Below are 27474 nucleotides of genomic sequence, written 5' to 3'. Positions count from 1 at the left end.
AATCTGCTAAAACTTTCTGCCAAATCCCTCCTTACTAGATGCATCCAAAAAGACCCCACTTTTTCCAGTCATAACCACCACTTGTTTAGAATTTATTATATATGTATAATCTGCAGTGCAATTTTATTTCTTCATATATAGAAACTAGAAATAACTTGCCTTTATTTCCTTTCACTTTCCCAAGGCTTCCTTAAAAACTTAAAACTCTTATCTATTACATCTCTTTTTCTAACTATCCCCAGAAAGGGGACCAGTTAATCTACACTAATAAAAGAGAAACATGGTAATTGGTGTACGACCACTACCCTTTTCATTGGCTAATCAGCGAGATATGCAAATTAACTGTCAGCCAAGATGGCGGCCGGCAGCCAGGCAGCTTGAAACTAACATGAGGCTTGCTTGCCTCAGTGACGGAGGATCGTTGGAGGAACGTTCCCCTGCCTGCGGCTGCAGGCCTCTGAGCAGGCAGTTTAAGAAACACTGTAACAAATACCGCCGACTTCAGCCAGCAGATTTGCAGCATTGTAAGCAAAGGCCAAAAACCTACTTTCAGCCGCTGAGGCCTAAGAGCTGGAGCCAAGCCTCAAGGTAAAGCTGGCCCAGAATAAAAAAAAAGAAAAAAAGGAGCGGTTGGGAACTTCAGTCACTCCCAGCCTGAAAACAGCCCTCAGCCCCTCACCCAGACTGGCCAGGCACCCCAGTGGGGACCCCCACCCTGATCCAGGACACCCTTCAGGGCAAACCAGCCGGCCCCACCCATGCACCAGGCCTCTATTCTATATAGTAAAAGGGTAATATGCCTCCCGGCACCGGGATCAGCGTGACAGGGGGCAGCGCCCAAACCCCGATTGCCCTGCGGCTCTGTGTGTGACAGGGGGTGGGGCCCCAACCCCCTGAGCAGCCCTGCTCTGTGTGTGATGGGGTAGAGCCATAACCTCCCCATCAGCCCTGCCCTGAGTGTGACAGTGGCGGCGCCCCAACCCCCTGATTGGCCCTGCTCTGTGCGTGACGGGGTGGGGCCGCAACCTCCCCATCGACCCTGCCTTGAGTGTGACAGGGGACGGTGCCCCAACCCCCCAATTGGCCCTACCCTGAGCGTGACTGAGGGTGGCATCACAACCTCCCAATCTGCCCCGCTCTGAGCCCGACCAGGGGCTGCACCTAGGGATTGGGCCTGTCCTCTGCCACCAGGGAGCAGGCCTAAGCCAGCAGGTCATTATCTCCCGAGGGGTCCCAGACTGTGAGAGGGCACGGGCCGGGCTGAGGGGACCCCCCCGCCCCCGCCCAGTGCACAAATTTTTGTGCACTGGGCCTCTAGTATATACATAATTAAGCATGATCACTGGACAGGTGGTTCTAGCACACTAATGGTATAATGTTTAATCTGAAGTATCTTGAGGTTATTTAGTGTCAACTCTATTGGAGGAAAATTTTAACCCATCTGTTAATACTGCCAGTAACCCTTCATTTCAATTCAAACATGAAAACATGTTTTAGCCTAGTTGGGGCAGAAAAAAATGCTAAGAGTAAATTTCACTTTAAAATCAGAAAGATGTTTTTAAATGGAAACACCCACTATGTTTACGTTGGAGTGGACTTTGGTTTTTCACACTTTATTGGGACTACAAGGCAATATTACAGTCTTGGATCATTAAATGAACAAACATGGTGAATATAGTACTGACAAGAATGACCTGAATGATGGGAGTAAGTGGTTTTCCAGTTCAGGAGGTAACAAAGAGAACAGGTGCAAGATCTTGAAAAAGAACCATATTACTCAGCCACCAAAGGGTTTTGGCTTCGACTCACTAATGGCTGGAAGGAAAGCCAGTCTAGTCAACCATCTTCATCACAGCAATTCGGAAATCTGCACAATTTTTCAAACTATTTGTAGGTATAGAAGAGAACTCCAGACGGACTCATAAATTGATCTGGATGACTACTAAAGTGTCCTCTAGTCACAAGTTGGCAGAATCTTCAGAGTGACTGTTGGAGCAAAGAGCCCTTCATGTGCTCCCAGTTGTTATATAGTGCATAGAGGCTAGTAAGTGTCAGTCCTGCTAGACCACCTCGTGCTACCCCTCGAAGACCACCTGGGGGAGAGAGAAAGAGATTTGTATTGCATAGTGTCCTAGCACCAAAGGATTAAAGGAGTATCAAGATGGAGACATAGCATTCATGTTTATAAATACTCCATCCCAAGCGGAGAGTAAAAGTTTTACAAGTGATATAATAAACCAAATCAGGAGATAAATGTCCTAAATCAGTGGTTCTCAACCTTCTGGCCCTTTAAATACAATTCTTCATGTTGTGACCCAACCATAAAATTATTTTTGTTGCTACTTCATAACTGTAATGTTGCTACTGTTATGATTTGTAATGTAAATATCTGATATGCAGAATGGTCTTAGGCGACGCCTGTGAAAGGGTCATTTGACCGCCAAAGGGGTCGCGACCCACAGGTTGAGAACCGCTGCCCTAAATGATCTGTTTACATACTATATTTCATTTAAAACATTTTTCAATGTCACAATTTTTACATAAGAATCAGTATTAAAAATTTGACTTTTCTCAATCTGACTTGTTCTTATACTTTTAAAGATCTTATGCTTATCATTGAAGTCTCAGCCAGATAAAGTATTTCCTGCTAATACAGACTTCACTGGCACTGTCAACTGACGATAGTAAGGCAATAATATAGACAAGGCGACACTCTCTTTGGAAATAGTGAGCAGCCTTTGGACTCTGCACATGTTCTGAAAATACTAACTTTAAAGATTCAAGTAGTGCTAATAAGTGGCTATAATGAAGCTTTGAGTTAGGTGCTGGTGAAGCACCACTCCCCTGCCCCCATTCCTACACTGATGTGTCGGACAATCTTCTACAACTACAAAGCAATGAGGCTTTTAGCATCATCACACTAGTTGAAAACATTCAAGGATTAAACTCTTTGCTTAACAACAAAATAGTTTTCGTGTTGAAAAGGATCAGCAATAGATATTTTGTTTGAAATGCAGAAACAAAAATGTTTCAACCAGTTATTTGAAAATAGCCCCCAAGTCTGCTAAGACAAATGGGGGTTACCAAAAGTAACAAGTATTTGATGTTTTTTACAGTTTCGTAAACAAGTAGGGACCATAAGCTTTAGGCAGCTACCTCTGCACCTGTGGAGTATTTTTTTCAAGTTGTGTCAGGATCGCAAAGGGAATGGAGCTGCAATCCAGTGATTACCTTATTGAGGTCTGAGACAGGAAATTCTGTGAAATTCAGTGATGTTGCCAAATTCACTTCAACCATTTCGGCAATGAATGTCCTGCCAGATGGTTTCAGCTGATAGATTAAATGGCCACTCCTTCCAGGAGCCTCTCTAGTCTGAAGAGTTCTGATAGCTGAGCTGCTTATTAGGCTTCCACTATGAAACGCCCTAATTATCTCTCTTAAACAGACCCAAACAGAAACTGCATACACAACATCTATAAGTAGATGTCAAATATGGGGAGGGGGAGAGTCAGAAACATCAAAAAAATTTAAGTAGGAGATATCTCCTTGAAGTCCAGATCTCTCTATCATCTTGTTAGAGTAGGCATTGCAGTTTAACTTGCAACTGTATTCAATGTGGTTGAAACAAAAGTAATGTACAGTCAATCTCATTTAAAACAATCTCAGTTTAATAAGGACCTATGAATTATTTTTGATGAGTATGTCAATAAAAAGTTCTATGGGCTGAAAGTGAACTATAATTAGACCAATTTCCTAAAATGGAAAAAACTACGAAGTACAGGAGAATAAAAACTAAGCTATCTGCCAGATCACTATGGCTCAGTTACTAAACCTAACCTTTTGAGTATAATGAGGGTTCTCTGAAACAGATTACAGAAATTTAATACTCTAACCCAGGGGAGGGCAAACTTTCTGACTCGAGGGCCACAATGGGTTCTTAAACTGGACCGGAGGGCCGGAACAAAAGCATGGATGGAGTGTTTGTGTGAACTAATAAATTCAAAGTAAACATCATTACATAAAAGGGTACGGTCTTTTTTTTTTTAGTTTTATTCATTTCAAACGGGCCGGATCCGGCCTGCGGGCCGTAGTTTGCCCACGGCTGCTCTAACCATTCTGAGTCAACACAAAGCAAAAGCTAAGGTGGCCTCACTGCTACTGATCAGAAAAATGATGGAAGGCAAGGAACTGAAAGCACAATAATGTCCATAGATACTCTTTCCTGGGATCAAACATTCGGACTAACTTCCCTGGACCTTTAGGTTAGACAGTGGTCAGCAAACTGCGGCTCGCGAGCCACATGTGGCTCTTTGGCCCCTTGAGTGTGGCTCTTCCTAAGCCTTAGGAGTACCCTAATTAAGTTAATAACAATGTACCTACCTATACAATTTAAGTTTAAAAAATCTGGCTCTCAAAAGAAATTTCAATTGTTGTACTGTTGAGATTTGGCTCTGTTGACTAATGAGTTTGCCGACCACTGGACTAGGGCAGTGGTTGGCAAACTGCAGCCCCTTGAGTGTGGCTCTTCCACAAAATACTACGTGCGGGCGCGCACGTACAGTGCTATTGAAACTTCATGGCCACGCTGAAGGGGCCAAAGAGCTACATGTGGCTCGCGAGCCGCAGTTTGCCGATCACTGGTTAGGAGGTTGCAGACCCAGAGCTCTGAAGTCTGCCTGTGGGTTTGGAAATAGCTGCTAACTGCCTGCCAGTTGGCCCACTGCTTTGAGTATCTTAACATAGCTTCTACTTGACCCTTTTGGAAAGATTTTTACACTAGCTTTCAGCCATCAGATGAACCTCCTGGGCATAGGCACTGGGGTAACAATGAAACTGGAAGGCTTTCCGATCTTTGGGACATCAATGGCATATTAAGTGTCATTAACAGTGTATCCCCCAGAAAGCTTTCTACTTTCTGACCAAAATAAAACAAACTTAGTTCAAGTTACTTCTTTGAAGACTAGAAAAAAATTATTTCCAGCAAAAAAACACCAAAAATATGCAGTGTTTGAGATAGTAAGCACAGTTAATCCTTACTCTAGGGTAGCCTTTTATCACATACCAGCCATGTTTTAGTTTTAACTCTTACCACTAACTTTAGAGTTTTCAACTGGTTGATCTATTAAAAGTTTGAGGACCTTGGCTTTAAGCTTTCTGTAATCAACTTCTGGCTAACTAAGCACAGGAAGTTGATTAGCAAATATCTTGTTCTGAACACAGAGTAATCAAATAAGGCCAACGGTCGGTGCCTGTAAAGCACAACAAACAAGAGACGTGTTTCACAGATTTACCTTCCATCTTTTGGATCCTTACACAACTAACAGCGAGGGCAAATATTCCTTCTAATCATGGGGAAATGAGGCCCAGAATCTTTAAATGCCTTTTGGGAGGCAGAGAGCTGGCTAATGGCAGAGCTTATATATTGAACTGATAATTACTTTAGAGCAGGAATTGGCAAATTTTTCTTAAAATGGACAGAAAATAAGTATTTTAGGCTCTGAGGGACCAATGGCTATTATGCAGTACTTATATAAGCATTTAAAATGTAGCTAAAAAAAAAAAAAGTAAAGCATAAGGAATAGACAGGCATCTAGCAAAAGGGAACTGGTGGCCCCTGCTTTAGAAGAACAACCTTACCTACACACACTGAGATGGCTACTAAACATTTAAAATTTTGCATGAACTTGACAATTGTTTTGTATTACTTTTAAAAATTGTTTTAAAATACATGTAACATGGTTATTTACCGTAAGTGCCCAGTTCAGTAGCATTAAGTACACTGGCAATGCTGTGCTACCATCATCATCCATCTCCAGAGAACTTCCATCTTGCAAAACTGAAACTCTGTGCCCACTACACTGTGTCTCTCCACCCCACTCCCAAAGTATGCCTGCTTTTTATGTTGTTAAATCTTTACTCACTTTTGTTATCATCAAAGTAGCCCAATACACAATTTAAAAGTCAAGATAGCACTAAAAGACTTTCATTATGCACAATTGTCTGGTGCAGTCCCATCCTCACCTTAATCCCCTGTTCCCTAATTGTCTTTATCTTCATGATTCTAAAGAATATGATTATCGCCCTAGCTGGTTTGGCTCAGTGGATAAAGCATTGGCCCGTGGAATGAAGGGTCCCGGATTCGATTCTGGTCAAGGGCATGTACCTTGGTTGCAGGCTTGATCCCTAGCCCTTGTGGTTGTGCTTACAGTAGGCAACCAATTGATCTGTCTCTCTCACATGGACGTTTCTCTCTATCTCTCCCCCTCCCTTTCACGCCCTCTAAAAATCAATGGAGCCCAGCCGGCGTGGCTTAGTGGTTGAGTGTCGACCTATGAACCAGGTGGTCACAACTGATGAAATGAGGGCATAGTGAGAAAAAGGCAGAAATCAAAGGTGACTGGGTCACTGGAGGCTGTTTCCTGCTTCCCTGTTTTTTCTTGTTGCTGTTAGAGTGGAAGTGATATATGACTTTGAACAGTAGACACTGACTTTGCTGTGCTTCCCTCAGCACAGTCTCACCCTCTCTCCCATGCAGTGCCAGTTCTTCCGTGCAACACTACACACACTAAACTATCTCAGCTGTTTTTGACTCCCCACATTACTGCGTCCGTTTAGGACTATTTTCACAGATCCTTAGTCTTTTTCAAGGGGGCTTTTCTATGGGTGGTAGGGAGTGTCCCAGACTCTTTCAGAATCTTATGCAAGTTTTAGAGGGTTTATCAACCCTGAGTGAATATCTCCTGGTATAAACTTTGTACTCAGAAGAAGAGTGAAAGTTTAACTCTCTCTGGAAGTTACAAACAATTTAAGGTTTACAAGTAAAAATAAATGCTAGTATTTAGGAGGTAAGATTAACGGATGTCTAGGCCAAATTCTTTCCTGTGGCCTGTGAAGCTCTATCTGCTCCATGATTTGGTCCCTTGCCATTTTTAAAAAAAAATGTATTTTATTGATTTTTTACAGAAAGGAAGGGAGAGGGATAGAGAGTTAGAAACATCGATGAGAGAAAAACATACATCAGCTTCCCCCTGCACACTCCCCACTGGGGACGTGCCCGCAACCAAGGAACATGCCCTTAACCGGAATCGAACCTGGGGCTCTTGAGTCTGCAGGCTGACGCTCTATCCACTGAGCCAAACTGGTAAAGACCCTTGCCATTTTTATGACCCCAGATTCAAATACTCCTCCCAATGCCTTTGAACTCATGCTGCAGGGCCTTTACCTATATCACTCCCTCCAGACTCCCACCTCACATGCTCCCTCATGTGTCAGTCTTTGTGCAAACATCACCTTCTCCTTGAAGTGAGTCTCAAAAGCCTTAGTTTTGCATCTATGACTTAGTTCGCTGTGGAATAAACTGCCGAATGTTAGATTACTTGAGCAAAGGATCTACATATTTAAAATAATAACTAATGCCAAATTTCCCTTCAAAACACCTGCTTATCTTTTGCCAATATTAAATGCCATCTATCATCACCTTATTTAAGCCAGTTGGTGAAAAATATTATCTTAATGTTTTCTTTTACTTTTCCTGGCTGCTTGTGAGACTGAACCACTTCTATCATTGAGCAGTCATTTGTATTTTCCCCCTGAAGTGTCTGACATATCCTTACTCCATTTTTTACCTAAGTGATTTGTTGAAATGTTTTCTATATTACGGCAGTTAGCCCTTTGCGTATTTTATGTTACGTGCATTTTTATTTGCTGGAACAATGCTGATGTCAGTAACAGAAACAAAAAAGTCATCAAGAGGCTCCTCCTTCCGACACAGAGTTTAATTTGGAAGGCCTGGTATTCATGGATAAATGTTACCTTTTAATAACAACTGATGACAACTGCTTAATTTGATTAACTGGATTTGTGTATCTTTTTACTTCTGCTTAGTTTGCTTTTATAGATGACTTTCTTATGGAAGGAGCAGGATTAACTGATCAGGGATTTTTTGTGAGTGGCAAGGGGGACCCATGTCTTGGTTTCTGAGGCCTTATTTCCTGAAGATAAGTGATCAGCCTCTAAATCATTCCAAAACTTATGGGTAATAGCAAAACTAAAGCTGTTCTTGTTCTGATAGAATACTGGCTATTATTAAATACTTTCATATGCCACAGGAAATCTAATAATGACATTTCACGCCTTCTGAAAAATATTTACATAACTTATTAAGTAAACATTAGGTCTGAACTAAAATCATATGAACAAACTGAACTACCAAGCAAAATAGAGATAGTCTCATAGACAGAGAGCAGGAAGACAGCTTGTATGTGGGGGGAGGTGAAAGAAGGCATAGAAGGGATAAATGGTGATGGAAAAAAAGAAAAGAACATTGCCTTGGTCGGTGTCACTCAGCGCCGGCTCATGCTCCAAAGGGTCCCAGTTTTAACTCCTGGTCAAGGGCACATTCCTGGGTTGCAGGTTGGATCCCTAGCCCAGGTCGGGGCACGTATGGGAGGAAACCAATTGATGCGTCTCTCTCACATTGGTGTTCCTCTTTCTCCCTCCTTCCCTCTCTCTAAAAGTCAATGGGAAAAATATCCTCGGGTGAGGATTAACAAAATAAAGTGAAAAATGTTTTAAAATTATATTTTTATTGATTTTCAGAGAGGAAGGGAGAGGGAGAGATAGAAACATCAATGATAAGAGAGAATCATTGATCGGCTGCCTCCTGCACGCCCTACACAGGGGATAGAGCCTGCAACCCAGGCATGTGCCCTTGAACAAAATCGAACCTAGGACCCTTCAGTCCACAGGCCGACACTCTATCCACTGAGCCAATGCGGCTAGGGCAAAATTTAAAAAATGGTATCATCAGAATTATTACTTTAAAAATTATCCTCTTGACTCTGCAGGGTGGCTCAGCTGGTTGGTCAGTGTACATGAAAAAAGTTGCAGGTTCAAACCCCAGCCAGGGTGCGTATGGGAGGCAACTGATAGATGTTTCTTTCTCCCTCCCCCCCTCTCTCTCAAATCAATAAACATATTCTGGTGTGACAATGTTAGGGGCAGAAATAGAAGATTGGAAACTAATTATGAGACATATTAATCATGCTGTTAACCATGATGGTTCTGTTCTGATTAGAAAGCACATTTTCTCTTGGCTGGGAATTGTCCGCCCTGGGACATGGGAGCTCACATCGGAATGCAGTCCAACCTCCTGTCCCAAGAACTGCCTGTGGTTATGGAGAGATTTATAACCTCCAGGCTGAGACAATCTATTCTGGAAGCACCTGTTCTTTACAACCCCAGCCCCTATTATCTACAATCTGGTCCTGGGGCGCCCAAGGGCATCCACGCTATGTGGACCCCCCCCAGCCTGCATGACTTGTAACCTGTAATGTTTATCCTGGGCCCACTTTCCCATGTAATCTTTGTCCTTCTACCCAATATAAGCAGCTGGCTTATGGTGGAGGGCAGAGCAGATTTTTGTGGATGACCTGCTGCTCTCCCATGCTGCCAGTAGGATTGGAATAAACACTCATGTATGATTCAACCCTGTCTCTGCTTAATTGGCTCACATAGTGACAGGCAGCCCTGACTCCTTGGTTGTCTGGTTACAATAGCCCATTTTGTCATGTAGTATTTTCCTCATAATTTTTCTTTCTACTAAGTAGCTGCAAAAGTACTACTTTTGTACTAAAGTGGCTACATTGGATCATACTACTTTCATTCTAAAGTCCTTCCCCCTTTTTTTTAACACATTTATTTTATACTAGAGGCCTGATGCACGAAATTCCGGCTTCGTCTGGCTGCCCAGTTTAATTAGCATATTATACTTTTACTAGAGGCCTGTTGCACGAAGAGATTCGTGCAATAGGCCTTCCCTTCTCCTGGCTGCGGGCACAGGTTTTCCTCCGGCAGCCAGGACCCAGGCCTTTGCTCTGGCCAGAGCTGCCTTCCGTCCTCCATCTTCGCGGCCCTGGCCAGAGCCGCCTTCTGTCTTCTGTCTTCGCTGTTCCAGCTTGCCTTCAGTCTTCGCTCCACCGCTTGGAGCCTACGTATGCAAATTATCCACCATATTTGTTGGAGGTTAATTTGCATATCATGCTGATTAGCCAATGGGAGGCGTAGCAAAGGTACGGTCAATTACCCTGTTTGTCTATTATTAGATAGGATTATTATAGATATGTGTGTGTGTGTGTATATATATATATACACACACACACACACATATATGTATATATATGGTTGATTTCAGAGAGAAAGGGAGATGGAGAGATAGAAACATCAATGATGAGGGAATCTTTGATTGGGTGCCTCCTGCACGCCCCCTACTGAGGACTGAGCTCACAACCTGGGCATGTGCCCTTGACCGGAATAGAACCTGGGACCCTTCAGTCCACAGGCTGATGCTCTATCCACTGAGCCAAACTGGTGAGGGCTAAAGTGACAGCCCCAGAGCTATACTTTTTTAAAAAAAAAAAAATATTTTGAAGAGTACACTGGGGATTGCAAATATTTTTGGTCAGCAGGAATTAGCCATTCTCTAAATGTGAAATTCCTCTCCTAATAGTTTATGCTGCTCTAGACTAGGGTGCCCAAACTCTTTTCCAAATCTGAAAGTTGAAGTTACACATTTGCATTCCTGCCACACAAAATCAATAAAAGACACCAATCTGCCTTTGCTGAGGCAGGGATGGGAAGCAATGTTGGAATTTTGGTTCAGCAGATCATTTACCTTCCTCTATGGTCCCCAATGGAAAGGGAGCTGCAACCAACTCATCACCTGACAGAACTAATGGATAATCTTTTTTGCTTTTTCTCTTTTGAGCCAAGGGCTTTCTATTCCATAATTTATGTGGAAGCTGTCCCAAGCTATTACTGCAAGGAAGTCCTAGACACAGAAAACTGGCTACCATTTCTTTTGATAATATCAAGTATTCAGCCTTTTCCTTTCTATTTTTTAAATATGCATAATGCCTTAAATTAGATAATTTGCATTTGTATATTCAGAACTGCTCCTAACACAGGAAAAGCCATAATGGCTTACTCTGAGTAAGAAAACAGGGAATGGTGGGGACTCAGCTTCCATGCCCACCCACTGGGGTAGAAGTGGCTCCCCATTCTGCTCCAGCCATTTGCCACCATACAGTGTGAGCTTGGTGTCTTCCATTTATTCAAAAGAAGCTGGAATTCCAGAGTTTTGTGAAATCTTCATTTTTTAAAATATTAATTTGTTATTTAAAAACCCTTTCAGGCTGAGTGCCACCTTTGTGCTGCCAATTAAAATTTTAAATTCTTTTGCCTGACCCTACAGATTTTCAATATGCAAGTGTTTTTAGGTTTTTAATAAGCTTTTTCGCCCTAACCGGTTTGGCTCAGTGGATAGAGCGTCGGCTTGCGGACTGAAAGGTCTCAGGTTCGATTCCAGTCAAGGGCATGTACCTTGGTTGCCGGCACCTCCCCAGTAGGAGGTGTGCAGGAGGCAGCTGATCGATGTTTCTCTCTCATCGATGTTTCTAACTCTCTATCCCTTTCCCTTTCTCTCTGTAAAAAAATTAATAAAAATATATATTTAAAAAAAAATAAGCTTTTTCTATGCCAAGGCAACATTTCATGGACATATTCTACCTGGAAACTGTTTGCTTGTAAACACACCATACATGGTGTAAGAAGCTGTGTGAGCTCTTAGGAATAAAATTCCAAATGCAATCTATTTCAAAATAGAAAAGCCTCTCACTCTAGATATGATAGGAAAACTTGGACTTTATAACCATGAGACTTCTCACATTTCTTTCTCATAAAAACTGAGCAAAAATACTACCTGATACATGTGATGAAAGAATTCCTAATAAACAGAATTACTTAGTTAATCAAGTGTCTCAGACATAATAAAGCAATCAAACACATGAAAGTGCTCTTCAGAGACAGGAGTGAAGAACTTAAGCAGTTTAATTAAGTAATTTAAAACTGACATGACGGTCCTAACAGGTTTGGCTCAGTGGATAGAGCGTCGGCCTGCGGACTGAAAGGTCCCAGGTTCGATTCCGGCCAAGGGCATATACCTGGGTTGCGGGCACATCCCCAGTAGGAGGTGTGCAGGAGGCAGCTGATCCATGTTTCTCTCTCATCAATGTTTCTAACTCTCTATCCCTCTCCCTTCCTCTCTGTGAAAAAGAAATAAAATATATTAAAAAAACAAACAAACTGACGTGATGAAAAATGTGAGGCTGTCACTACTTATATGACATTTTGAAAAAGGTCGTCTTAATACTGTGCTCATCTATAAAGCTGGAGTGTGATTCTCATTTCACAGTTTTAAATAAAACAAATTATTAAGTATTCATTGCTGGGAGTATAATCATAGTTCAGTGAATGTTAATTATTTTTCTATTTTAGAGGAAAATTTGATATCTGATCTTCCCCAGACCATTTTGGATCAACTCTTAGGACTTTATTTTCAAAACTGAATGGTATTTAGTTTATCTAATGTTCATACATAACAGTATTATTCAAGGTAGCCAAAGGTGGAAGCAACCAAGTATCTGCTTAGAATGGAAAAAAATTGTGACACATGCTGTAACATGGATGAACCTTGAGGACATTACACTAAATGAAATAAGCCAGTCACAAAATGACAAATACTGTATGATTCCACTTTCATGAGGTACCTAAAGTAGTCAATTTCATAGATAGAAAGCAAAATGGTAGTTGCCAGGGGCTGAAGGGAGAAATGGAGAGTTGCTTAATGAGTAGTTTCAGTTTTGCAAAATGAAGAAAAGTTCTGGAGATTGGTTGCACAACAATGTAAATATATTTAACTTTACTCAACTGTACACTTAAAATATAGTGAGATGGTTAATCTTATATGTATTTTACCAAAACTAAACAAACCAAAACCGTAACAATCTCTAGTTTCTGAGAACACTAGATTATACTGCAAAAAAAAAGGATGCAGATTCCTTCGAAATCTATGCATCAAAAGCATACTTCAAGTGTATTAAGAGAGCTCTCTATTCAAAATCTCCTACCTGTACATTTATACAACATGCCCGTCATAGTTCCAGCTGCTACTGTATTGAGGTCATCTTCTGCACCTCGTGTTTTCTCAATGATGACACCAAATGCACTATAAAGCAAAGCTACAGGGGAAATGGAACTGATCAGTAATACAATGGTGATTAAAAGTCAGTATAGAAATTATACTTAGATAAATGTATCCTACAGTCATCATTCTGTAAGTATTCAAAGGTATAAAGAGTGATCACTCAGCCATTCTGTTCTACCCAGACTTTCTTAGATTTAGCATCAAAGTTCCCATGTACCAGGCACACCAGTTGAAAAATTGCTGCATTAACCCTTTTTCTTACCTGTTCTCAAAACTGCCACATTTGACCCCTCCACCCCACCCTGTGTGACACTCCCCATGCCCCCCCTCGCCCCCCTGCCAAGCCTACATGACTTGTAACCTGTAATGATTACCCTGGGCCCGCTTTCCCATGTAATCTTTGTCCTCCTACCCAATATAAGCAGCTGGCTTATGGTGGAGGGCAGAGCAGATTTTTGTGGATGACCTGCTGCTTTCCCATGTTGCCAGCAGGATCACTTGAACAATGTTTGTAATAGAAAAAGCCTGGCAACAACTAAAATGCCCATCAGGAAGAGACTGGTCCAGAAAGGGACTTTCCATATGATGGAATGCTATGTATACTCACTTAAAACAAAAAGGAGGACGAGCTATAGTCACTAATCCAGGCATGTGACTATGACTCCGGATATGCAAAGAAGGTATTTGGAAAGGTTCATGATTTTATTTGGTGTTGTGCTTGGATAGGAGAGTACTTAGAGGGTTTTTTTTTTTAGAGTTTTAATAGATTTAAAACATTCAGAAATGGTATACAAGATGGTATTAGAACCTTGGGATTATTTTATGTAGCTCCTGTTCTTCCTAGAATTTAAAACATTTTGGTTGATCAAATTGTTCCTGACATGTGTACATTCTTTCTTTTCATTAATTTATTATCAAGTGAAATCTTTACTTACCCAGAGAACCTAGAGTATTAGCCCAAAGTGCCCCTTGCCTCGTCACCATGTTCAAAATCCTGCAAGGGCAGAAAGACAAAGAATCTGTATTTAGAATCATTATTTCCTCTAGTAATGTGAAAAACCATAATTGCAGCTATTTAAAAAGTATAAATCCAATTCCAAGTTTTCTTCATGAAAAAAACTTAATGCCTCCTCAGAATTCAGTAAGAATGGCTTTTACTTTATAGAAATATAAATGAAGGTATGTTAAAAACGCCAACCATTGTGAGTAACAAGTAAGGAAATTTCTTACATATATAAGATTATTAAATATATATCAAACACATAAAGGCTTTGAATGACAGCCTGAAATGTATTTTTATAAGAAGTTTACAGAAACACAAAAAGAAAAAAAGTTTACAGAAACTGACATGGCCATTATAATGAACAAAGTAGCATACAATTAAGGTTTTTTTTGGGGGGGAGGGGTATATGTTGAGAATATTAAGTAGAATCAAATCGTGGAAAATTATAGAACATAGGGCAGAATTAAAAATAAATATGTACTCGAAGAGAAGGAAAAAACAAACCAGAACCCACGGAGAAAGCACGCTGTGTCTGCTCCCACACTAGAACTAAGCAGCCAAAGTGGATGCTTAGCACACTCTCAAGGAAGCACAGTTCTGCCTTGCACCAGTGCCTGATGCCACCAGAACAGTGACAGGGGCAACTGGAGGAAGAAGACAGGACATTTCTCTCCCAGCAGTGTAACACCATCACAGGAACGATCCGTCTGGACAGCTGACTACTGCTGGGTATTATAGAATTATAGTAGCAAACAAAAAATAACTAAATATTAATGCTCAATGATAAAAATTTGTATTACTTATAAAAGGTTGTTTACAGAGAAGTATATTGTTTTAATTAATTATTTACCAATATATTTAAAGTTTAGCACGTTGTTTTTACATTTGTCACAAGCCTTTTAAAAAAATTGTCAAACAGAAACCACTCTTTTTTTTTATTGATTTTTAAACAGAGGAAGAGAGGGGAGAGAGAGACGGAAACATCAATGTGAGAGAGAAACACTGAGCGGCTGCCTTCGTCACGTACCCGGACGAGGGATCAAACCCGCAACTTGGGTTTGTGCCCTGACCAGGAACTGAACCGATGGCCGGAAAGTGCATTGGACAACACTCATCAGCTAAGCAACACTGACTAGGGCTGTCACAAGCTTTAAAAACTCTTAATTTTCATAGTATTGTACTGCTGATAGCACTGCAAATTGGTAAAATTCTTTAGGATGCAACTGGGCACCGTACCTCCACATATTGGGCCTTTACTTCTAACTTTAATCATCTCTCAACAATCTTTATAGGCAGGCAGTACGAAAAGCTTACCTAAGATTACAAAATAGCAAGTAATAGAACTAGGCTTTGAAGATACATAGATCTGTCTAGCTTGAAACCCTATCTTTTTTCCATTTTTAAATGCTGTCTCCTTATCTAGGAAGAGCAGGATAATTATGTAAAAAACGGCGTGGAAGATTTCTAAAAAATGAAAACTAATTTGACTCTCTAAAAATTAATAACGTTACTGTTTTAAAAAACAAAGGTTATTTCTTCTAGATCTTCCAAATTAATATTTAATGATAGAACACTGGGAATTGGTTTCTTAATAATATGGAAGGGAAGGAGATGGGACATAATTGGTCTTGGTTGATGGCTATTGAGCATAAGTTATGGTTCATAGGTGTTCACTGTACTATTTTGCCTACTTTTATATACATTCCGAATTTTCCACAACACAAAAAGTAAAAAAAAAAAATTATCGGAGTAAGGAACAAATATTAAGGATATATATACACACACACATATACATATACACATATGTGTGTGTGTGTGTGTGTGTGTGTGTGTGTGTGTGTGTGTATATGTATATATATATATGAATAGTCAAGAATCTGGGCTAGTAAAGCAAGGGCAACGATCAACACAGTAACAGGAATTTACCTTCAAATTCCCCAAGGTCTAATTCTAGCAGACACCTGCTGCCATCTGCTGGCTAAACAACAAATAATGCAGATGGAGTTTCAAGTGTTCTATGTGAGCCATTGAAGAATATATGTAGCCCAGCTGGTGTGCTCGGCAGTTGAGTGTAGACCCAAGAACCAACAATTGCTGGTTCAATTCCCTGTCAAGGCACATGCCCAGGTTGTGGCATCACTCCCTGGTAGGGACTTTGCAGGAGGGAGCCGATTGATGATGTTCCTCTCTCATACATGTTTCTCTCTCTCTATTCCCTTCCCCTCCTCTCTCTCTAAAAAAATCAGTAACAATAAAAAATAAGACCAACAAGACTCTCATTAAAAAAAAGAATATATGTATACTGTGATTTCACTCACATAAAGTATAAAAACATACAAAACTAAACAATATATTAAGGGAATGTCAACAGGGACTGGTCATGTTTATTTCTTAAGCTGGGTGAAGATATATATTATATACACTTTCTGGTCTTCTTAATTGTACTTTCCCTTTTCTGCAAAATAATTTTCTTAGAAAACTGTCTTATTCCTTCTGGAACTACCTCTAAGTTCTAGGAATTTGATTTAAATTTTCTGTAGCGTTCCACTTCAGAAGTGGAAAGTGAAGTTAAATTCAAGTCAAGTAATAGCGAATCTAGCAATCACTCTTATGTCCTTTTTATTTCTTCACTACCCTATGGTTCTGGATGCCCCTGAACAATCCAAATAATATACTAATCATTCAGAAATTTGAAAAGCAGGTTTTGTAGGCCTGCAGAATGAAACAAGTGTAGCTGAGAAGTTAGGCTGGGGTAGCACTAGCTGACTGAGGGACACTGGCTCAAAAATCATTCCTTTTAAAAGCTTAAGAGTCACTAACTCGATTTCTTAGTTCCTTTTATTTTGACTAAGAAAAAAGATTGACCAAAAAGTTTATCAATACTCTCAACATTTGTAATCACAAGATAGTGCTCATCAAGCCGACAGAGTAGCGGTTAACAGTCAACATTACCACATCAGATGATTACATAAGACTTACTGTACGTTTCTTGGTTTGGACCAGGCCATGTTCTGGGTTTCTTTCAATCCTAGCCGTAGACCGTTCATTGCCCCAAATGCAGCCCCTAGTAAATCATAGTTAACAATTCATCCAAATAATACATCTTTATATTTAAAAACAACTGCACTTTTGATTCTTTTTCATTTTTTATATAACAGAAAAAGATGAAAAACGTAAAATATTCTAATTGCTTTTGATTTTAAGCATCTTTGACTACTTAGATTAAGAACACTTAAAAAATTTATTACACCCACCTGTCATACAACATCCTCCAATGGTGAAAAAGGCCAGTTCGAATCTGCCCCGGGTTTTATTAGCTCCGGTTGGTAAAATAAACTCATCTGTATCCTAAAGGAGTAATAATGAAAACAAAGCTGAGCTCCTCTCAAGACAGAGTACTTGCAGAGTGTTTTTTAATTTGTTAAAGTAGTTTTTCACAGAAAGTATCATCTTAAATTAACTAAAACTTAACTATACTTAAAAATAAAACTTTCTGCAACAACAGCAACATCTAAATCAAAGTGAAATGAAACATACAACATATATAGTTATGCACCTGCATTCTTAGGAAGGATCCTTGTTCAGAACTGTGCTTCTCAATGTAAATTTTACAGATTGCATGTCATTTGCCTTATCTCTATATACGAAAGCCTAAGCAACCGTTATGACCGAACTACCGGAACGACAGACCAGTCGCTATGACGCGCACTGACCACCAGGGGGCAGACGTTCAATGCAGGAGCTGCCCCCTAGTGGTCAGTGCACTCCCACAGCCAACTGCTTGCGGCCCCTCCCCCCAGCCGGCCGGCCCCCATCAGTCCCTGTTGCTAAACCATTCAGAGAGACCTGCTTCTGGGTTGGTGTTTCATACATAGCAGAGCAGCTCCCTCACTGCAATCTAATGAAAGTCAGCCCTCGACACAAGTCCCTTCCTCTCCCTTCCCTGGGAGCTGCCTGCCTGCCTGCCACAGTGGGTGGTGCGGCAGCGAGGGAAGGAGGAGGGGGGAGAGGCGGGGTGCCAATGGCGGTGTTGCCTCCTCTCCCCACCCACCGGGGCCTTTGGGCTCTGGGCTGGGCTGGGGAACCAGGGGTGGGTTGTGGTGGATACGGCCCCTTTCCCAAGGGGGCTGAGGGCTGGCTCCCTCCTTGGGGCCAGCGGCCAACCTCCCATGGTCCCCTGCCCCCATGCACGAATTTGTGCACCAGGCCTCTGGTGTAATAATAAATTTGAAACAACAGTGCAACAGAGTTTAGGAAGAACAGCCCTAGAGAAAGGTAAAGTGAAAGCTATGAGAAGTAACCATTTATTCTTAACAGTCTGAAAGGAGAAAATAACTTTCATTCCATATCAAACACCATTTTATGATGTGTAAGAGAGCAAATGACCATTAAAAAAAACGAGCAGAAACTATAAAAGCACAACAGTTTGGATCAGTTATGCAAGGGCAAAATTACCTTAATAATTAGTCCTTTGATAATCTTACAAAGAAAACTATAGACCCTCTTTCCAATAAATGCATACACAAAATTTGGTATGAACCAAACCCTAGGATAAGAAATGCTACTCTAATAACACCATATGATTAATTGTGCAATAAAATACATTCTTTTTTAAAAAATATATTTTATTGATTTCTTACAGAGAGGGATAGTTAGAAACATTGATGAGAGAGAAACATCTATCAGCTGCCTCCTGCACACTCCCTACTGGGGATGTGCCCACAACCAAGGTACATGCCCTTGACCGGAATTGAACCTGGGACCCTTCAGTCCGCAGGCCGACTCTATAGCCACTGAGCCAAACCGGTTAGGGCAATAAAATACATTCTTATGAAGGACATGTTCAATACATTTTTCCAAGCTCTCCACACAAAAATGATTAGAAAAAGCCCCTGAAGGACAGTACATACACATTTAGCAACTCTCTAACAGGTCCCTTTGTGAAATGCTGACCTTTGTTTAGTAAGTGCATTCCCGATTAGGAAAATCATAGCTCTGCACTGGATTTTGATTTTTGCCTTATGCATATATTCTCAGCAAAAATCGCACAAATAAGCAAACACATCTATTCTTATCACACAAAAATGGTTGGTTGGGCAATAAGCACACACTGAATAGATGCCATACCATGAATAATATTCATACACGAGAGGCCCAGTGCACGAAAATTCATGCACTGGTGTGAGGGGGGTCCCCTCAGTCTGGCCTGCCCCCTCTCACAGTCCAGGAGCCAGCAGGGGATGTCCTACTGACAGCTTAAAACCAGTGCAGAGCTATGATTTTCCTAATCAGGAATGCACTTACTAAACAAAGGTCCCACGGGGATCGGGCCTAAGCCACAGTCTGGCCTCCATTTGCGGGAGGCGACCGGGCCAATCAGGGGAAGGTGCTGCCCCCATCACCCCGCCACCGCTGCTGGGGCCTGCCCTCGGCCCTCGAAGCCCCCTCGGCTTTGTCTGGAAGGACGGTCGGCTATCAGGTCTAATTAGCATATTATGCTTTTATTATTAGATTATTAGACAGTTTTGTAAATTTTGGGTGCTTCCTGAATTTCAAATTAATGACTTAATTTTAAATTATGCTTCTGGTTTGAGGTTTTTAGAAATGTGACATTTGATTTGATGAGGTAAGTAATTATCTTTCAATCAAAAAATGAGTCATTAATTACAAATAGGTAATTTAAAAAACGGTCGTGATGAACATTAGTAAGTACAAATGCATGTCATTACCAACTTACTCTTTGTTAGGGTCAACTATACTAAAAAGACGATGAGGATTGAAAGCAAATATACTTCATTCATATATAGTGACTTGAAAATAATGTGATGGTTACTTGTCACTGGGGCTTTTAAAGTTAATAAAAATGTACTGGTTCACCCTAGCCCGTGTGGCTCAGTTGGCTGGAACGTCATCCTGTACACTGAAAGGTCTTTGGTTTGATCCCTATTTGGGGCGCATGCAGGAGGCAACTGTTGATGTTTCTCTCTCACATCAACGTTTCTCTCTTCTCTTTCTAAAACAAACAAACAAACAAACAAACAAACAAACAAACATGTCCTCAGGTGAGCATTAAAAAAAAAAAGTACTGTTCCATATAACAAAACTTTTCAAAGATTTTGAGGGAGTAGACCCTGGTCAAATTACATTAATTTGGGTTGGGGGAGGAATCCATGAAATTAAAGCTCTTGGTTTCTATAAAAATATGATTACCAATTTTTCCCTCCTGAATTGTCTTCATACCCTTGTTGAAAACCTACTGACTATAAATGTGAAGAGTTTATTTCTGGCCTTTCAATTTTATTTTGTTGATCTATATAGCTATCCTTGTGCCAGCACCACAATGTCTTAATTACTGTAGCTTGGGAATCAGTTTTGAAATTGGGATGTGTGAGTGCTCCAATTTGCTCTTCTTTTCCAGATTGTTGGCTATTTTGTATTCTTTGTATTCTCATATGTATTTTAAAATCAGCCAATTTCTGCAAAAAAGCCTGCTGAGATTTTGATAGAGGCTGTTGAGTCTGCAGATTGATTTGGAAATTACTGTTATTCTAACAATATTAAACCTTCTAAGAAACTGGAATACCTTCAATTTATTTGTCTTAAGTTTTTTCAATAATGTTTTATAGTTTTCAAAGTACAAATTTTGCATTTTTATTGAATTTAGTCCTACATATTTTATTTTTTGATATCATTGCAAATGGAATTGTTTTTGCACTTTCATTTTTGTGGTGTCCATTGCTATTATATAGAAATATAATTAATTAGGTATACTGATCTTGTGTCATTCTACATTGCTGAAATTCTAAATTAAAACTAAGTTTTTTGTGGTGTACTTAGGATTTCCTTTCTTTTTCAAATATATTTTTATTGATTTCAGCGAGGAAGAGATAAACATCAATTATGAGAGAATCACTGATAAGCTGCTCTTGCAAGCCCCCTACTGGGAATCCAACCATGATTTCCTGGTGAATAGGCTGACACTCAAACACTGAGCCATGCCAGCTGGACCCTTAGGATTTTCCATACACAAGATCATGATACCTTCAAATAGATAGTTTTACTTCTTTCTTTATCAATCTGGATGCCATTCATTCTGTTGCCTAATTGCCCTGGTAAGACAATGCTGAAGACAAGCGAAGAGAGTGGATATCCTTGTCATGTTCCTTATTAGTGGGAACATATTGAGATTTTCACCATGTTAGCTTTGGCTTTTTTTCCCCCGCATGAGTTCTCTCTCTGGATTTTTTTTAAACTTCATTTTTATTGTTGACACTATTACAGATGTCCCCGTCCCCACTCCCATCCCTTTGTCCACCGTCACCCAGTCCCATAGCTTTGGAAATTTTGATTAAAAAAACCTTACCAGATTGAAGACATTCCCCTTTATTCCTAGTTTATTGTTTTTTTGTTTTGTTTTGTTGTGTGTGTGTGTGTGTGTGTGTGTTTTAAACACAAAGGAATGTTAAATTTGGTCAAATGCCTTTTCTGCATCTATTGAGCTAATCGTGTAGTTTCTTTTCTTTGCTGATATGGCACAGTACAATGATTTTCAAATGTTCAATCAACCTTGCATTCCTGAGATATCTAACAAAACTCTCTGAAGTTTCTTGATCAGTTTAATCCAATATCCTAATAAAAAACCAATCAACCAAAAAACCCAAAACAGCTCAGTTTGAGCGGCTCAATTGGTTGAGCATCATCCCAAGCACCAAAAGGTTACTGGTTTGATTCCCGGTCACGGCACATATCTGGTTTGTGGGCTTGATCCCCAGTGGGGGGCAGTATACGGGAGGCAGCAATCAATGCTTCTCTCTTTCTAAGCACGTCCTCTGGTGAGGATTAAAAGAACAAAACGAAACCCAAAACAATAGAATACTGAGGCCAATGTGTAAACCTTAAAATGTATAACCCTAATTTCAAGTGTTCATGCATAGACTCATGAATATTAATAATCTGATCTAATAAAATAAACTCAAGTAATTAAGTACTTTCTTATATATGTAAGGATTTAAGATTTCATTTAAAGATTCCCAGGTTATGCTTCCTCATTTGTGTTTAACTTACTATTATTTCTTATAACTTTTACTAAGGCCCAGTGCATAAAATTCGTGCACTGGTAGGGTCCCTAGGGGCTGCCAGCTGGCTACTCCTTCCCTTTCCTCAGCTGGCCCTGCCTATGGTCGAACTCCCGGTTGAGGGGACAATTTGCATACTACGCTTTTATTACACAGGATAACAAATCATGCCAATATTTTTACTGGAATGCTATTCATTTTTCTTTTACTTTTTCCACCACCATTTGTTCTTCCTATACCCTTACATTCCTTCTCCCTCCCACCGCAATCACCACAGTTTTCCATGTCCACAAGTTCTCTTTTTGCTCAATCCCCTAACCACCAGAGCTATCTGCTTGCTATCTTTAAGTCTGTCTCTATTTTGCTTGTTAGACCAGTTTGTTCATTAAATTCCACATGAGTAAAATCATTTGGTACCTGTCTTTTTCTGAATGGCTTATCTCACTTAGCAGGATATTCTCCAGGTCCATCCATGCTGTTGCAAAGGGTAAAATTTTCTTCCTTTTTACGGGTGAGTAGTATTCCATTGTGCAAATGTACCATAGTGGTTTTATCCACTCATCTACTGATGAGGATACTTGGGCTGCTTCCAAATCTTGGCTATTGTAAATAACGCTGCAATGAACATAGGGATGCATATATTCTTTCAAATTAGTGTTTTGGGTTTCTTCAGATAAATTCCCAGACGTGGAACTGCTGGGTCATAAGGCAGTTCCATTTGTGTTTTTTTTTTTAACCTCACCTGAGGATATTTTTCCATTAATTTTTAGAGAGAGGGAAAGACAGAGAGGAGTATCGATGTGAGAGGAACAAATCAATTGGTTGCCTCCTGCATGCATCCTGATCAGGGCCCAGGCAGGAACCTGCAACTGAAGTACGTGCCCTTCACTGGAATTGAACCTGGGACCCTTCGATCTATAGGCTGACACTCTATCCACTGAGCCAAACTGACTAGGGCCATTTTTAATTTTTTAAAAATGTATTTTTATTGATTTCAGAGAGGAAGGGAAAGGGAGAGAGAGATAGAAACATCAATGATGAAAGAGAATCATTGATCGGCTGCCTTCTGGGGATCAAGCTGCAAACCAGGCATGTGCCTTGATTAGAATTGAAAGTGGGACCCTTCAGTCCGCAGGCCAATGCTCTACCAACGAAGCCAAACCAGCTAGGATGGAACAAAATATTTTTATATCATGCATTTGATAAGGGGACATAATATTCAGAATATATAGAAAACTCAACAAAAAAAGACGCCATTTAAATGTGGACAAAGGACTTGAACAGACATTTCTCCACAGGAGATATAAATGCAAACCAAAACTACAATGAGTTACTACCTCAAACTCATTAGGATAGCTATGATATAAAACAAACCCAGAAAATAACAAGTGTTGGCTAGGACATAGAGAAATTGGAGTCCTTGAACACTGTTGGTGGGAATGTAAAATAGCAAGCTGCTGTGGAACACAATATGGCAATTTTTCAGAAAATAACGGATTACCACATGATGCCGCAATTCCACTTCTGGCTATATAATAAAAAGTTAAAAGAAGGGTCTGAAAGAGGTATTTATATTTATACACCATGTTGATAGCAGCATTATTTGCAATTGCTAAAACATGGAAGCAATACAAGTGTCACGGACAGATGAATGGATAACCAAAATGTAGTATTATTCAATGGAATGAGATGCTAAATAAGCCAGTCACAAAAAGACAAATACTATATGATTCCATTTATTTGAGGTACTTAGAGTATACAGAATCAGAGACAGAAGGGTGACTGTCAGGGATTGGGGGGTGAGTGGAATGAGGAGTTATTTTGTAATGGGTACACTAGTCCTCCCTTATCCATGGGTGATCTGTTCCAAGATCCCCAGTGGATGCCTGAAACTGTGAATAGTACTGAACTCTATACCTGCTATGTTTTTTTCCTGTACTTATGACAGTTTAATTTATAAAATAGGCACAGTAAGAGATTAACAACTACTACTAATACAACAGAACAATTTTAACAATACACTGTATTAAGTTATGTGAATGTTGTGGGTCTTTCTCTCTCTGATAACAGAAAAGGCTACTCAGTGACTAAGAGGAGGGTAGCATATATAGTGTCAGTCTGCTGAACAAAGGGATGATTTATGTCCTGTGCTGTATGAAGTGGGAGATTTCATCACACTATTCAGCATGGCCTGTGATTTAAAATTTATAAATTGTTTGTTTCTGGAATTTTTAAATTTAGTATTTTCAAAGTTAATCATGGGTAACTGAAACCACAGAAAGTGAAACTGCGGGAAAGGGGGGACTACAGAGTTTCATTTTTTACAAGATGCAAGAGTTATGGATATAGTAGGTGGTGATGGTTGTACAAATGTATTTAGTGACAGTGAACATAACACTTAAAAACAGTTATATAGCAAAATTTGCTAGTGTTATTTTACCACAATTTAAAAAATATGGGGGAAAAACCAAACCCCAAAACCTTTCAAAGAGATTTAATCAACTAATGTCAGGGAGATTTGCAAGCCAAATCCCTAGGGTTTATGAGAAAAAAGGGTGAATAGATACCAGAGAACTGGTGCCTCCAAAAATATATATTACAGATCAGGTCAGCATAAATACCTAACATTTAAAATTTTTTAATGGTAAGCACCTAACTAGTAAAACCATAAAAGGACTAGTTTTAATCTTACCTGCACGAGATACCGTGGATCCACATTTAAATAAGGAGAGAGAGGATTCATACCAGTCACTAGAAGAAAACAAAGCATCATATTGCAACAAGAAGTTTAAAGTTATTTAATTTAGCATTAATTGTGCTCTTGTTTCATGTTTTGCAATTCTGACTCACAGACTCACTGAATGTGATATTTCCTCTCACTTTTCTATGCTTATCCTTCTTCTCTGGCAGTTTTGGGGCTACCTCCTCCTATTGCCTTCAATCCCAAACCGGGTATTACAGTGGTGGCTCAGGCACCCACACATATAAGGAAGCACAGCCCAGGTCAATTATAAAGCTAATTTCTTTCTACTTTGCTACAAGAGTGCTTGCCAACTGTACAAATTGCAAAATGAAACTGACAAGAAACCAAATAATTCCATGGGAGAAACAGTGTTTGGGCTGTGTGCTGTGAATAAATATTTCATGGCAGTTCCATGTTGACAGTTGCTGACACAGTTGATTTACTATGGCAGGGTAGAGAATTTTCTGGCCATTACCACAGGGATGGGGGTTAGGACGAGAGAAAATGCAAACGCAAGAGGGCCAGACTGGAATCCCACTAACTGAAGTTAGGAAAATAAACTTTCTCACATTTTAAATTTAATCTTTGGATCCTTCTGTATCTTAGTTGATTGTTCACAAATCTATGCATTTCCTATGACTCTGGTCTTTTCATCAACTGACAGTCCTAGTAGTTCCGATTCAATAGCTATCTTGTATTGGGTGTTACCACTGTCTTTATTGACACCATCCTAGTCCATTAAATCTCACTCGACTACAGTAGTCCCTTCAATTCACTTAAAAAACAAAATCCTCATCTAAGGATATTTTTCCATTGATTTTTAGAGAGAGTGGAAGAGAGAGAAACACATTGATTTGGTTGCCTCCTGCACGCGCCCTGAGGGCCCAGGCCTGGGAGGAGCATGCCACCCAACCGAGGTAGTGCCCTTGACCGAATCGAACCCGGACCTTTGATTCGCAGGGATTCGCAGGCCGACGCTCTCTCCACCGAGCCAAACCCTATCCACTGGGCCAAACAGGCTGGGGCCCTTCAGTTCACCTTCTACACAGCAACGAACGCGATTTAAGAAACGGAGATCAGCCCGAATGGCGGCCATTTACACTCACCAGTGCCAACGCCTCACCATGGCTCACAAACACTACAGTAGCTGCCGTTCCTCGCCCCTCTGCTCAGCATCTCCTACCGCCCCAACTCTCTTGCAACTCTGCAGACACATCTAACAGTTCCTCCAACACGCCCTTTGTTTCCTTCTCGGGACACAGGTACCGGACATTTTCAGTGGCATGTCTGCCTCCTCCCAGGCATTCGTATTCAGGCCACAGCCCAAATATCAACACCCTGAGCTGCTTTCCCCGACCCATTCTCAAATGGTTCCTGCTTCCCGCACCATCTCACGGCCTGGCTTTGCTGCCTTTACGCACGCTTAACGCTAACTGAGGTGCTTTCATTTGTGACTTTGCTCACTTCCGTAGGATGTAAACTCCATGAAAGCAGCGGCCTTACAAAGAAAAAAAAAAAAGAAACTAACTGCTTAGGTCCATTAAAGTCACTGGCTCGTTGTAGGTGCTCAATGACTGGTGTGCACCCTTCCACCCCCCCCCCCCCCCCCAGCCTTCAACCTTAGTCCAGTCAACACGACAACGCTTTGCCTCGAGCCCCAACACCCAGACTCCTACGATGCACACATGAACTGTGTTCTAGATGCAGTTTTGACACAGGTGACACTAGGAGCTGGAAAAGGTTTTTTGTTGTTGTTCTTCTTGAGCATTAAAGGACCTAGAGAAATTCAAGAATTATCAAAAAGAAAACAGTTTTATCCAGCCGTTATCCTCCACCAAGTCCCTACTACGTTTAAGTCCGAGTTCTCCGCATCCCACGCCGTCCGGAGGGTCTGGAGTCCATGTTCCTGGGAACGGTGTTCACGCTTCTGCACCTCCGCCTCGCACACGCCTTCCCGAAAGTCTTTCTTCTCGCCGGGGACCTGCAAGGTCAGCTCACCTCCAGCCCCGCCCGGGTCCCGGCTCCTCTCTCTCGGTCGCCTCCCGGTACTACTGAGGTTCCGCCCTGACGGCGACTTTGTGGGTAGAAGAGGCGGCTGTGCGCTAAAAGGTTTTCTACGGGATCCTGTTTGGAATACATTTACGGGCAGAGCTGGGCCCCCCTCTTAACGTAGGGCCGAAGGCACAGCCCACCACACGGACATAAACGTGTGGGAGGAGAGATACGGCACGAGGCGCGGATACGGAAGGAAGGAAACGTGCAACATCTGAGCCCTCGTCAGCTTGCCGGGGACCCAGGGCCCCCAACACCTGCTCGGTCTTGACGGGGCGGCAGAGACACACCAACCGCACCACGGCCACTGCGGACCGTGAGCACCAACAAGTGAGAGAGGGCAGGGCAGCCGCACGCCGGGCCGAGTCGCAGAAACGATTGCGAGCCGCGCGCGGTACTTACGCGGGACTCCGGCCAAATCCGCGTGCGAGTAACCAGCTCCGCCGGCTCCGAAAAAGCCGGCCAACCCCCCGGTGGTCTTGTTGCCGCTTCCCCCGCCGCCCTCCATGGCCTCGCCGCAAACTGCCCGTCGGCCCCTCACCCCCGCCTCAGGCCGCGG

The 27474-nt window shown here is 41.2% G+C and overlaps 1 protein-coding gene and 1 non-coding gene across 3 annotated transcripts; both read right to left on the bottom strand.

Moving 5' to 3' along the window:
• Window positions 1–1580: 1580 nt before the first annotated feature.
• On the bottom strand, window positions 1581–27451 carry LOC118679374 (mitochondrial import inner membrane translocase subunit Tim23). 2 transcript variants are annotated; one of them, XM_036356038.1, is made up of 7 exons: window positions 27318–27451; window positions 24813–24871; window positions 17300–17393; window positions 17025–17109; window positions 13978–14036; window positions 12966–13076; window positions 1581–2093 (listed from the first exon to the last, which is right to left on the bottom strand). In XM_036356038.1, exons 1-7 carry the CDS (start codon window positions 27421–27423, stop codon window positions 1978–1980), a joined length of 630 nt encoding a protein of 209 aa, XP_036211931.1. In that variant the 5' UTR covers window positions 27424–27451; the 3' UTR covers window positions 1581–1977. The 2 variants fall into 2 exon arrangements, with proteins under 2 accessions (XP_036211931.1, XP_036211932.1); XM_036356039.1 differs by lacking the exon at window positions 27318–27451 and adding an exon at window positions 25433–25740.
• LOC118679388 lies at window positions 14573–14775 on the bottom strand. Its single transcript, XR_004975226.1, has one exon. It is a non-coding gene; the product is annotated as a small nucleolar RNA SNORA74 (small nucleolar RNA).
• Window positions 27452–27474: the final 23 nt, after the last annotated feature.

This window comes from Myotis myotis, unplaced genomic scaffold (assembly GCF_014108235.1).
Source record: "Myotis myotis isolate mMyoMyo1 unplaced genomic scaffold, mMyoMyo1.p scaffold_m19_p_24, whole genome shotgun sequence".
NCBI lineage: Eukaryota > Metazoa > Chordata > Mammalia > Chiroptera > Vespertilionidae > Myotis > Myotis myotis.
Note: the sequence above shows the minus strand (reverse complement) of the source record. Positions and strands in the feature narration are given on the sequence as shown.